The sequence below is a fragment of the Alosa pseudoharengus genome, unplaced genomic scaffold (genome assembly GCF_046254945.1).
Source record: "Alosa pseudoharengus isolate Yale_2024_CS ecotype anadromous, Long Island Sound unplaced genomic scaffold, YU_APseudo_1.1 YU_APseudo_1.1_scf_9, whole genome shotgun sequence".
Classification (NCBI taxonomy): domain Eukaryota; kingdom Metazoa; phylum Chordata; class Actinopteri; order Clupeiformes; family Clupeidae; genus Alosa; species Alosa pseudoharengus.
The window spans coordinates 184,807-197,896 of NW_027468881.1; the positions used below are offsets into that span (position 1 = coordinate 184,807).

The 13,090-nt window shown below is 40.5% G+C and overlaps 1 protein-coding gene across 1 annotated transcript in view; it reads right to left on the reverse strand.

Annotated features, from left to right (window-relative positions):
- LOC143114883 (E3 ubiquitin-protein ligase NRDP1) overlaps positions 1-13,090 on the reverse strand; it is a 110,998-nt gene that overhangs the window by 59,357 nt on the left and 38,551 nt on the right. The window contains exon 3 of the mRNA XM_076276720.1: positions 2,290-2,561. Coding sequence (XP_076132835.1) covers positions 2,290-2,561 — 272 coding nt within the window. The remainder of the gene's footprint in view (positions 1-2,289; positions 2,562-13,090) is intronic.

Sequence of the window (13,090 nt, forward strand, 5' to 3'; positions counted from 1 at the left end):
TGACATGTTTGCCCGAAAGCAGAGGCCATTTGAAGCCATTCCTCTAACAAGGGCAGCTCTGCTTCAACACACTAAACGTGCTGCATATCAGGCAGGCTGCATATGGGGTCAAGCAACCCAGTGTCAGTCAGAAGCAGAGTCCTGCTGACTGGGGATGGAAAAAGCTTGGTGAACAATGGGGGGTCTTCTGGACAGCAAATGCACCAGTTGCACAAAGTTGTGAACAGCTAGCCAAGTGGCTGCAAATCAGAGTGCCGTGGAAGATGCAAATGTTTTAGATTGTGTTTTGCAAATGTGAATAAAAAAGTAAGTTTGCAGTGGGCGAGAGCCGATTTCCTGATTCTGGACTGTGATGTATATGAACACCTTCCCGGATATGTTGCCCCCAATACAACACTTGCTGACTGCCAAGCTAGGAGGCATTGGCTACCATTTTTAACAGTCTTTATTATGACTCGACAGGGCACAACCTCTCAATCTCAGGCTGGACACTCTAACCACAAGGCTGGTAAAAATGTGAATACAACTTATGTTATTTTTTCAATCCTTCCTTTTAACTCAGTCCCAACAGAGTACATTATTAAAGCAACACTCACCTTGAAAAATGCCTTGAATTTTTGCGATTGCCTTTTTTTAAAAGTGTTGCCATTAGAATATTTTTGCAGTGTACATCAGTGTACATACTACCGAAATGACGGCCATCTTGGAAAAGGTCTCCAGCTTGAATTTGTTATTGGCCATCCAGTTTTTCCAAAAAGTGGCCTTAACAGAATATTTGTGGCATATTTTTTGTATCACTTTTTGGAAACAGTGGCAATGAACATAGGAGAGGAATGGCAGCCATCTTGAAAAATGGTTTCCATCCTGAATTTTTGAGTGGCACATACCTTTTCCCAAAAGAGTGTTCCTTGAAGAGTATTTCTGCATAATTGTATGCTTGCATCACCATTTGAACAATTGAAATGATTAATATTCGACAGGAATGGTGGCCATCTTTAAAAATGGCGGCCATCTTGAATTTTTTAGGGACAAGCATTTTTTTCCCCCATTTTTCCCCCATTTCCTTTAGAGAGTATTTGTATCAAATTGTATGCTTAGATCACTATTTGAATAATTGATATAATAAGCATTGAATAGCAATGGTGGCCATCTTGAATTTTTGAACAGCCAGTGCTTTTTTCCAAAATAGTGCCCCTTAGAGAGTATCTGTGCCAAATGTCATGCTTCTATACCAAAGTGAACAATTTTTTTTATTAATCAGCTGCACTATAAGTAAAATGACTACAGAAAAGAGATATTATATTTTCATAACAAAGAGACATTTAGTGATAAAAAAGCAAAATTAAAATGCCCCATTGCCCCCATTATCCTGTCTATACCACAGCTGTCAATCAAAAGACAGTGGTAAATAGAGGCAGACATAAATAATAAATGGAAAACATATGATATTAAAGAATCCATGATTTTTTATCAATTAGACCTGCAGAGAAGACCTTCCAGGTCTTGACAGTCCACCACTGACTTCTACTTGAGTAGATTTGTTCAGTTGTCTCCACCCCTGATTATGACATGAATGCATAAATGTGTTGACTTGATTCAGCCAATCATCATAATTAATTCTAGTTCTTACATTTTCAACAAAAAAAAATGCATTTATAATAAAACTGGAACAAATTTAAGTCATGAACTGGTAACAAACACTGCCTGGCCAAAAAAAAAGGTCACCACCTGGATTTAACTAAGCAAATAGGTAAGAGCCTCCCTGTGCAGTGCTATGATTTAGGGTTGCTACAGTTCTGGTCTAGGTTCAGTAATGTTATGTACCCAAAGAATGAGGGCAGCTGACTGACCAGGTTACTCCATCAATGGATTTTTTCTTCTCTGATGGCACGGGCATATTCCAAGATGACAATGCCAGGATTCATCAAGCTCAAATTGTAAAAGAGTGGTTCATGGAGCATGACACATTATCACCAGACACAGACTCCAGACCTTAACCCCATTGAGAATCTTTGGGATCTGCTGGAGAAGACTTTGCGCAGTGGTACGAATCTCCTGTCATCAATACAAGATCTTGTCGAAACATTAATGCAACGCTGGACAGTAATAAATGTTGTGATATTGCAGAAGCTTGTGGAAACGATGACACAGCAAATGCATGCCGTAATCAAAGCTAAAGGAGGTCCAACAAAATACTAGAGCGTGACCTTTTTTTTGGCCGGGTAGTGTATACAATCTACACAATTATATGAAAACTATATTGATCTTAGTACAGAATGCCACACTCACCCACAGCCTTCCTCACAGGTGACCGGTCTCTTTGGATTGTGCTCACAGTCCTTCAGATGTGAGTGAAGTTGATCCAAACGCAGTGTTGCAGTGCAGCCAAAGCTGGCATTATCACAGGTGATCTGCAGCTTGGATAACATGTTTCGCATGATCCGCGGTACTGGACGCAAGTGGGCAAGTGTCACCACTGTGCGATCAACTGGACATATCTGCTGCTGGGCAAACCACTGTGTGATGCAGCCATTACAAAAGGCATGCTCACAATGAGGGGCCTGAACATGAGGAACAGGGGAAAAAATATGTGAGTACAGGAGAGAAATCAATCAAACAGCTTAAAATGGTAGTATGGCAGCAATTAATTTAGTCATCAGAAAATTACAGAATTACAGATTACAGAAAATATCCTAACTACTTGTCCTATCTAAACTTAAAGGAGAATTCCGGTGTGATATTGACCTAAAGTGTGTTAAAACATGATACCGAGTGTGAACGTATGCTCATCTTGGCTTGTCCCCTGCACTCCGAAATCTGGCGCTAGTTAGCTGATGCTACCAACAGCTTTTTCAATGGGGGTGCCTCGGGCATCGGCCTAGCCATGCAAATAAATCACTGTTTTACACCATTTACGAGGCTCAAAGTATCTCCACACTTCATTGGTAGACTTCCGAGGGCCCTGACATTTAAAACGAGACATTGAGAACTTTGAAAAAGCTCTGGTATTTATTTACAAGACGATTTATACAGACAGTACCTTCATGAAGTTTCAAAGATAGGAAAAATCCTATCTTCCTATTTCAGAACTTCAAACCTCATGGGTGTGTCCTATCTATCTCAAACCTCCTATCTTTTAACAGTTTTTTATCCACAAGCCATCACAATGCTAAACTGTCATACGGGTAGCCATGGGCGGGCCTGGACGGGCCTAGGCCCATCTACTTGTCAGTCTTTCCCCGTCCAATTAGAGGGCTTTCCTTTGTTTACATTCACCATCTAAAAAAGACGCGCAAGTCAACACTGCGCTTAGAAGAATCAGTCAAATCGCGAACAGCCAGCAGCTCCGTTTAATTGTCAGGTGTGATGAAATGAGTTCATATTCCACTTTTTATGTCATAAACATTGCATGCCTATGGAAAGGCTTTGCAGTAGGATTGTCCAATGGTCAAGCTGTTGCTTCAATATGTGTTTTAATTTATGTGACGCACCTATGCTGGGTTCATGCAGTTTTGCGCAAGTTTAAAATGTTTAGATGACTGCGTAATTTGTCATTTTTGTTCAATAAGTTCTACTTTTCATGTCATGAATGTAACATGCCTATGATAAGGCTTTGCAGTTGTACAATATGGTCAATCTATTGTCTCAATTGTGTTTCATGTGATGCGCCAAAGCTACATTCATGCATGGTTTTGCTCCAGTTGAAAATGTTTCTGCATAATTTGTCAGCTGTGATCAAATGCGTTCAGTAAATTCCACTGTCATAAATATAACATGCTTATGATTAATGTTTGTAGGCTTCTCTTATGTTCAATCAAATTGGCTTTGCTAATTATTCTACCTCGTCTTTTATTACTTTTTTACTACTTTTGCCTTTGTTTTTTGCTTATTAATTATTCTTTATTTTTAAATGATTTTACCTTGTATGTTTTATGTTTTCTTTTTATTATGATCTTTACCTTTTGAACTATTCTTTGACTATATTGCCCTTCCATGCTTTTTATAAGAAACTTTTAAGAGGAAATCATGAAAGCAACATGAACGAGGAGATTGCAGAGTTATCTGGTTCCCAGGGGCGGAGCCAGACATTTGAAACATTGGGGGCTTAGCCCAGTGTCACACACAGGAAGGCTAGGGGGGTCCGGGGGCATCCCCCCTCCCCCGCAGAAAATTTAGAAAAATAACCCCTTAAATAATGACTTCTAGTGAATTCTGTGTAAAGTAATGGACACATTGAGACTTTAAAAATGTGACACTCAAGGTATATCTGACTGGCACTTTGGGTCTTTCAAGAGGGGTCAGGTCCCTAACAACTGTAGTCAAGAACGAACTCGGAGGACAAGCACTAGTTGTTTACACTGACAGCGCATAGAAAACAAGCTGGCTGAACTTGATATAAGATGAAGAATAAAAACATATTGCCGAAATATTTCGGTGTAGCCGAGTCTGGATTGTTTTCATCTAGAGGTGTAGCGGATTTACCTATGAAAAAGCAACGGATTTTACGGAAGGTAAACATGTGGCCAGTCACTGTAAAGTTAGGTTAGGCTAATGTTAGCGTTAGGGCTTCGACTGCACAAACAATTAGTTTAGATTTAGTGAGTACATAATGACAGGGGTGGACAATCATTTCCCCCTGAGGTCAGAGGATAATTACTTTGATAAAGTAGCCTATGCTGGCCACACATTGAACGATTGACTGAAATAACGTTACAATGCACAAAATGCATTGTGCTGGATGTTAACTGACAGGACAGGAGCCTATGACGGATTAGCTAGGCTACCTTATAGTAGGCCTATGCAATAACGTTACTTGCAAGCCCATGTCTTCTTTTTTAAAACAAACAACTCAAATGGAGTGTCAACTTTAATTTAGGCTAGAAGCTACCCTGCATATTGTCATTTGCGTGAAATATAGGCTAACGTTATCCTCCGTTCTCATGGATCATCATCCATCTCATTAAAATGATATAAAAAAAAAAAAACACTTTGTTAACATCACTACCCTATGTTATTTAGCCTACATGACTTTTTCCTCTTGAGCATGAAGATAACATTTGTGGCATAACTTCGTAGCTTCATAATGCATGCTTCGTATCCAAATGTCTAGAACCTAGGCCTGCCTACTTTATTGGCGTTTTAAACATTTTTAGCTTTGAACGGACACATCACAAAAAAATGAAATGTCTCCTGTACCACACAGGGGGATTTTCGTCTGCTTTTCTCTGCCAAAAGTTAACAATTTTCAAGCTCCTTGCGTCTTTCTCTCAATGTATTGCTATACGGCTCTGGGTTTGCTTGTCCTCCGAGTTCGTCCTTAACAACGGTTGTTAGGTACCTGAAACCGGTCTATAGGCACAGCCTATCTGATCAGCATGCACTTAGTTAATTAAGCGTTTTTTTTTTATGAGTTATGGTTTGTATATTATAGGCTAGTATACTATGTTGAGATAACCCTGATGGGATGCTACCTTTGTCTCAATAAATTTTTACTTTGAACTCTGGTCAAAGTAGCCTTATGGTCAGGTTTAGCACAGCCCCACACATTGTGAACCCACTTATTATAATGTTCGGTGGAACACATTTAGCTAAGTTTAATCCAGGGCTTTAAATTAATTTTTCAAAATGGGGGGGGGGGGGAATTCCCCCCTCAGTGCTTCACATAGGGGGACTAATTCAGTTGGGGGGGGGGATACATTTTACAAACTGAAATCGCATTTTCCTTATAGGGCTACAGGCGTCAATGAGAGAACACTTAGACTTACATGATTTTGGTTTCGATTTTCTAATTGGAGTAAGTCTTTGTGACAACACGTCATGATACATTTGATAATGTTTGATCGTTGTTTTGGTATGAAGCATCTTTTACGTAATAAATGCGCACTCTAGAAAGTGAAAGTAGCCTAACCTAGACCTATATGCGCTCTGTGTCTGAGCTGTCTGTGCACGTCCGCAATTGATTACGTTCCTCAAATGAAGAACACATCAATCCCATGGTATTTTTTGCCCTAAAATGCATGAAACATGCAAGTTCAAAATCCCGCCGGTAGCCACGTTACATCTCCGTTTCATATTTGCCTAGGCTAGCCTACAATAAATGAATTGAACGAACTCAACTGACAATAGGTAAATCTACTGATTCGGTCATTGAGACTCTATGAATACAGTACAACAAACTTTCTGTCTTTCTGAAGTTTATTTTTGTATTCCGGGGTAGAGTAGCCTAATTGCCTAATGTCTTGACAATTACCGGCTTGCTGTTTAAACTCACTGCCAGGTTTATGACGTAAAACGCTACATCTCAGCTCTGGTAGAGTAGCCTAAACTAAACCTAAACGTATGGTGTGGGAAATCAGATTATCTGTCAATATTGGGCTTTGAAAATAAGGGATATTTGCTCAGTAATAGTAGCCTACATTTTGTAACATTTATAGAAAAACCGAGGGGAAGTTAAATTAGAAATTAGAATCGGAAATTGAAAACACATACAAAAAAAAGATTCGGGGCTTTTGAAAAACTACTGACCAGTTATAAACGGTGAGAGCCAAGGCATTTTGACAGGCTGCATTCACTGTGATTTGGAATATGGACAATGAAGAGTCGAAGAGTGTCTTTGTGTAATGAAACTGGTCTTGAAGTCTTCAATAATTTGTTTCCCTTAAACTAAGCATTTACATAAAGCACATGATTTGCGGATTAAAATGCATTCCACTCAGATAGCTAGGTGGCTACCAGACTCATAATTCACTTTTAAATGCAAACTGAAAATATCTAGCTAGCATAATGTCATTACATGCTTCTATTTCCAAAGGAATGAAAGCTTTAGGGTCATTCCATGTGAAAACAGCCAATATCGGGGTATCATGTACATGGTACCTCTCAGATTTTGCTGAAAAGCTGTGAAAATATGCCTAATGTTACCAAACGAGGGAATCTGAAGTGTCTGGTCAATATCTCAAACGGAATTTCACATTTCATCTTTTGGCTTTTTTGGAAGCCCATAACATCTGTTCTAATAGTGGTAAAGGGCTGGAAACTGGTGTGGTAGTTCATTGTACAGTGGGTACCAGTTAAGTTTGGACGGGTTCCTTCATGAATCACTCACCCCATTTTCTTGGCAGAAATAGCACAAACTGCAGTTGACACAAACAACCACAAGGTGTCACTTGGGAGTTGACTTACTGCTCTTCCATGACGCAGTTTCCAAGTCAGTCCAAGTCAGTAGAACAATCAGAGACAGTTGAGCCATTACCAAACATATATGAAATTAAAATAGCGTGAGTTTATATATCTTATCAGGGGCGTTGCCAGCCGATTTTGCCGGGGCTTCATCCCCGAATGTTTTTTGAATGTATTTTGCAAAGTTGACTAACAAATATACCATTATTTGGATCATGCATTGGAACTGTGAGAAGAGGTGGACCTATTTGTCAAATATAAAAGCAGGACACGGGTTTCCTCTCACTCTCCTTCATGCAGCAGATCTAACTTGAACATTACCATAGGCTACCATAATTTGAAACGTAGGCTGCTTAGAGCGCGCGCACGCACGAGAGAGAGAGAGACAGAGAGTCAGTCAGTTCCAGGGTTAGGCATGTCATTGTTTGCATTTCCTATTTAGTATAAGAAAGTTATAAGGAAATCATAAAGGCAACAAGGCAGGGGCGCCGGAACAAGTTTCAAAGTGCAGCCCAAAATCGCGTGCGCTGTATTTTCTCTGTCTTCCGCAAACAAAATGTGTGCAAATAGCCTGCGTAATTCTGCTTCATAAAGTTGAACAAACGCATGTGGTAATTTTATAGAAATAGCCTACTGCCATGCAGTTTATGGGGTAGGCCAACTTGGAGTGAACTTTTTCACGTTAAGCCCCCCTCCCCCACCCCTTTCTTTCACAAGCAGTGGGGGAGCGCGGGACACAAAGTAACACTTTTTGGCTTTGGCTAAATATTTCTAAAATCATTTGAGTTTCACTAGTCATATATTTTAACAAGCAACATACATATCTCTGTTACAAATGTGCACTGGAAGTTTGTTTGTAGGACCTACTGTTCTTGTATTCCACCGAGAGTGGCGATAGGTTAAATGTTACAACCTGCCCCATATGCGGGGTTAGTTGTAACACTAATGCAAAAGGCTGTTTTTAATTCAATTAATTAAATAAATGTATCTGAATGTGTATGATAGGATAGGATCTGACTGTTTATGATACATAACTCATGAACTAATAACAGACGTGTGTCGAAAATTTACTTTATTTTCCATACGGAGAAATAACATATGCGTCAATGGAGGCAGAGTCTAACCAAGGTCAATCTTGCCAAGAAAAGCCCTCAAACCTGAAAACACATGAGGCAAAAGTGCAAAACATCACAAAACTAACTAAACTAACACGCGCATATGTTTGTATTGCAATATCATTGTACAGTTGTAACAGTGCATTACAACTAACCCCGCTGGGTCACGTTTGTTATAAGATAGCTCCTGCTATGTGTTGACTACATGTTTCAACGGTGTTCATTTTTAGCCTACAAGACGATTATTAGATGATACAAGACAAGAGTCAGTGAGCTGCACCCACAACTCAGTAATCGAAAGACTACCACCTATTTACTTTGATGCCTTCAAAAGACATTTTGCTGTATCTACGTGAAAACACGTCCACTGACTGAAAATTTGTGGAACACCGTCTCATAGTAATGTGGTTAACTGACCAATAGCATGCCCCGATCAACCCTCTGCAACTAGGAAAAAAGTCCATGTTACATTTAACCCCGCGTTTCTTTGTGCCCTGCGCTACCCTGCAGCTTTCTGAAGCGGTGTTTCTGAAGCTAATGTAACAACAAATACCACCTTAACGTGAAAAAGCTTAAAGTAGATTAGGCCTATGTCCCAAAACGGCAACAAGTCGTTTTACTCCCCGAGGAGTACAGGAGCCTGGTGGAGGACTTTGTGCAGTGGTGCAAACTCAATCACCTTCAACTAAACACTTCAAAGACCAAAGAGATGGTGGTGGATTTCCGCAGGTCTAAGCCCGCTCTGCTACCAATCTCCATTGATGGGGTCAATGTGGAGGTGGTAAGCACCTACAAGTATCTGGGTCTCCACCTGGACAATAAACTGGACTGGTCAGCCAACACTGATGCACTCTACAAGAAAGGACAGAGCAGGCTGTACTTCCTGAGGAGGCTGCGGTCCTTCAATGTGTGCAGCAAGCTCCTCAGGATGTTCTATCAGTCTGTTGTGGCCAGCGCCCTCTTCTATGCAGTGGTATGCTGGGGAGGAAGCACAAAGAAGAAGGATGCTGGGCGACTTGACAGGCTGGTAAGGAAGGCTGGCTCTGTAGTGGGAGCTGAACTGGAGTGGATAACTTCAATATCTGACAAAAGGACCCTAAACAAACTGATCAACATCTTGGACAATGAATGTCATCCGCTCTACAGCACTATCAAAAACCAAAAGAGCTTGATCAGCTGGAGACTTCGCTCACTGCCATGCACAACTGAAAGGCTGAGGAAGTCATTTGTTCCTAGGGCCATTGAACTGTTCAATGCCTCACTAAAGGGAAGAGGAGAGATAGACTTCTCTGCTTAGTCTGTCTGCCTCTCCACCCTCTCCATGTTTGAGTACTGACTGCCCACTACTGCTTTACTACTGTTTTACTACTGTTTTACTAATGTACACAGCCTAATGTTTTCACTACTGTTTTACTGCTACACTGTTTTTCATGCTATATTAGCACACATGATCAATGGCTGCGGTCAGGCTTCTGCTACAATACTGAATTAATGAATGGCTATAACCCTACTACCTCAACCTGTTTTTGCACTGAAATAGTTTTTTATTTTACCTTGTCTACATTATACTTTACTCTCCTATTTGTCCATATTATTTATGCTGGTCTCTAGACCTTACTCTTGCACTGTTGCACTGTTGGACTAATGTTGGACTACTTTTTGCACCTTCACCATGACACTCACTCTCTTGAGCACCTTGCCTTGCACACATAACTAAGGACTATGGTTGGACTACTGTTTGCACCTTCACCATGACACTCACTCCCTTTAGGACCTTACCAGTCCTGGCCCTGTCACTACAAGCGTCTTATGCTTGATCACCCTCAAGCACATTGGACTTTCTTAATTTAATTTATATAGTGTATTTAGTATTGTTAGTTTTCTTATCTTTCTTATCTTCTACTGTCTTTATCGTACAGTGGAGTTTAGTTATATGTTTATACTTATACTTATGTTTACCATTTCTGCTGTGCATGTTGTGTGTGATGTCTGCATGCTACTGAGACCCTTGAATTTCCCCTTGGGGATCAATAAAGTATCTATCTATCTATCTATCTATCTATCTATCTATCTATCGTATGCGCTCAAAGAACATTTAACGTGTCCCAAAAACAGCTATCAATTAATCACCAAACGTCTTATAAACAAGTCTTGCCAGGAGCAACACCTTGCAAAAAAATGATAACAATAGGCATAGGCCTAATAATGGTTGGAATGGAAAGATGCAATTATGTTTTAAAAACAAATGCTCCCATTACCCCGCAGAAGTTTCAAAGTAGCCTACAGTGGGCAGTGCTTCGACTTGGCCAGCTTCACGCGCGGGATCACGCGGTATCACGCGACTTTAATTTGTATTTTTTCAGTGACGCTGCAATGACGCTGCAACAACCCAAACAACCGGTAGATGTCTCAAGTGATCAGGGTGTCTCGTAAAAATAAATGGAGCCTGGAAAACCCTACACAGACATCACTACAGACTTTAGCAGACTGGTAAAGATAAATATAACTAATAAAAAATACAGACTAATAAAGAAATATTTGGTTAAAGGACAGGTTCGGTATTTTACACTTAAAGCCCTGTTTTCAGATAGTATATGATTAAATAGAACGTTTAAGATTGAAATTTGGACACATGCTGCTGTCCTGAGAATTTTCGGTTTCTGTGGTAGCGCCCCCCCTCCTCCAGAACGATGCATAGGTGCTGGAACAATCCTTCCTAAAACGCATTAAACTTTCGTTTACAAAGACGTGAAACTCACCGAGTGGTCAGGGGTGTTCACTGATATGCTCACACAAAAATCGCTGCAAAAGATTCTTTCCAACAGGTTTTATCGTAGTTTTTGTCCAACTCCATTGACTTGTATTGGATGTGCTGTGAGGTACGGTATTACTCCGCTGCCGGAAACGGATATGGGGTTGTTTGTTTTCTTTCTGTAGTCTTATGCAGTCGCGGTATCGTAGGCTACTACGCTATCCAAATTATTGTCACGTCCAACCATGGCTAATGCTAAAATGTCTTGGAACTTGCACAATGTGAATGATAGCCTACGTGAATCATTACGTTTTCATCATGAAAGTTCCACAGCCAAAAAAATTGTAAACGTACAAAATCATGTAGCCAAATTATTCATGTAGGCTAGGGTTAGTGTTAGGCTTATGATGTGAACATGACAGGTTATGGACATAACAAATAAGTTCTTACCCCAAGTTCTTCCAACTCTGTCATCCCAGGAGGTAATGTGGGAACCGCTGTATTTCTCAGGCGAAATAGCTTTTTGGGCGATTTCTTTTGACCTCCAGCGACGTTCAGTAAAATGCAGACACGGTGATCAGCTTTCTGCAGATTCTCAACAGGTGTGCTCACATCCAACCCCAGAAATTCCAGCTACAACTTTAGCCTTTCTGGATCGTTGAAAGGAAGTCTGTGACAACTTTTTTTGCCACGAATTTTCCCGCAATTCGGAACTGCACAAAATCGCCTCATTTTTAGCTGTCTGTTGCAAAATACTTCAAGACAGCGATCTTCTGCTTCTTCTGTGTATTCAATGAAATGCCAGTGGTTTGCTTGTTGGCAAGACGGTGTATGGTGCATTATCGCCACCAACTGGGCTGGAGTGTCTATTATTCAAGCTCTCAACGGAAGAATGTACGGGTGTGAGGCGTTTGGAAAAATAGCTCCACAGTTTTACAACATGGTAATAACCTGTTGGAAAGCGTCTTTTGCAGCGATTTTTGTGTGAGCATATCAGCGAACACCCCTGACCACTCGGTGAGTTTTACGTCTTTGTAAACGAAAGTTTAATGCGTTTTAGGAAGGATTGTTCCAGTGCACCTATGCATCGTTCTGGAGGAGGGGGGGCGCTACCACAGAAACCGAAAATTCTCAGGACAGCAGCATGTGTCCAAATTTCAATCTTAAACGTTCTATTTAATCATAAACTATCTGAAAACAGGGCTTTAAGTGTAAAATACCGAACCTGTCCTTTAACTGCGAGTGAATCCCGTTTGCAGCCGTAGAAGAAACGCAGGACAAATTAAACATTCTGGTTTTCTCGATGATAGACAGACATCATTTGGACAAAATATAGAGCATATTAACCTCCGTTGCTCAGCCAAATGCCTTCCTGTTACGTCCTGTTATCACAGAGTTACAGGCGATAAACGAGTTTTGATGGTCACAAGTTTACTTCATTAGTGGTTTATTTTTTTGATTATTAAAGAGTGTTTTTCATTTAAAGGTTTGACTTTGTGCTTATTCAGTAGAGCAATTAGTGCTCTCCCCAATCTTGCAACCACAAGATAGGCTACGCGTTTGACGGCAATGAATTGTTAACAGACATGAACCAAGACATATAGCCCAGCAGCAATCTAGGGACTGTTCATTATTTATTGAAGGGGCCACCGGAGAAATTTTGAGTGCTTCAGTCAAAAGTTGCATGACCCTCCCTTACCTGCTAGAAATTGTTCAATGACCGTCGGACAGAATTGTTAAAAAAAAAACATGACCCTCCCCTGCCAATTGTCGCCGTCTTCCGCCCGCGCTGCTTTGCGCCACAGCCACACATAACGTTCTTAAATCAATCTTTCCCGTGAGCTTGCATGCTACCAGTCCTTCCTTTTCAAATGTGTTGCACCTGTTTGCACAATCTCACAAATAATCATATGTGATTAATAATATGACAAATAATCCCTGTACACGGGGACCGAAACAATGCATGCCAAATTGCAATGCATTTTTCTGTGTTTATCACGTATTTTAACTTTCCCCCGCTGTCTTGCCGTTTTAATGTTTTCCC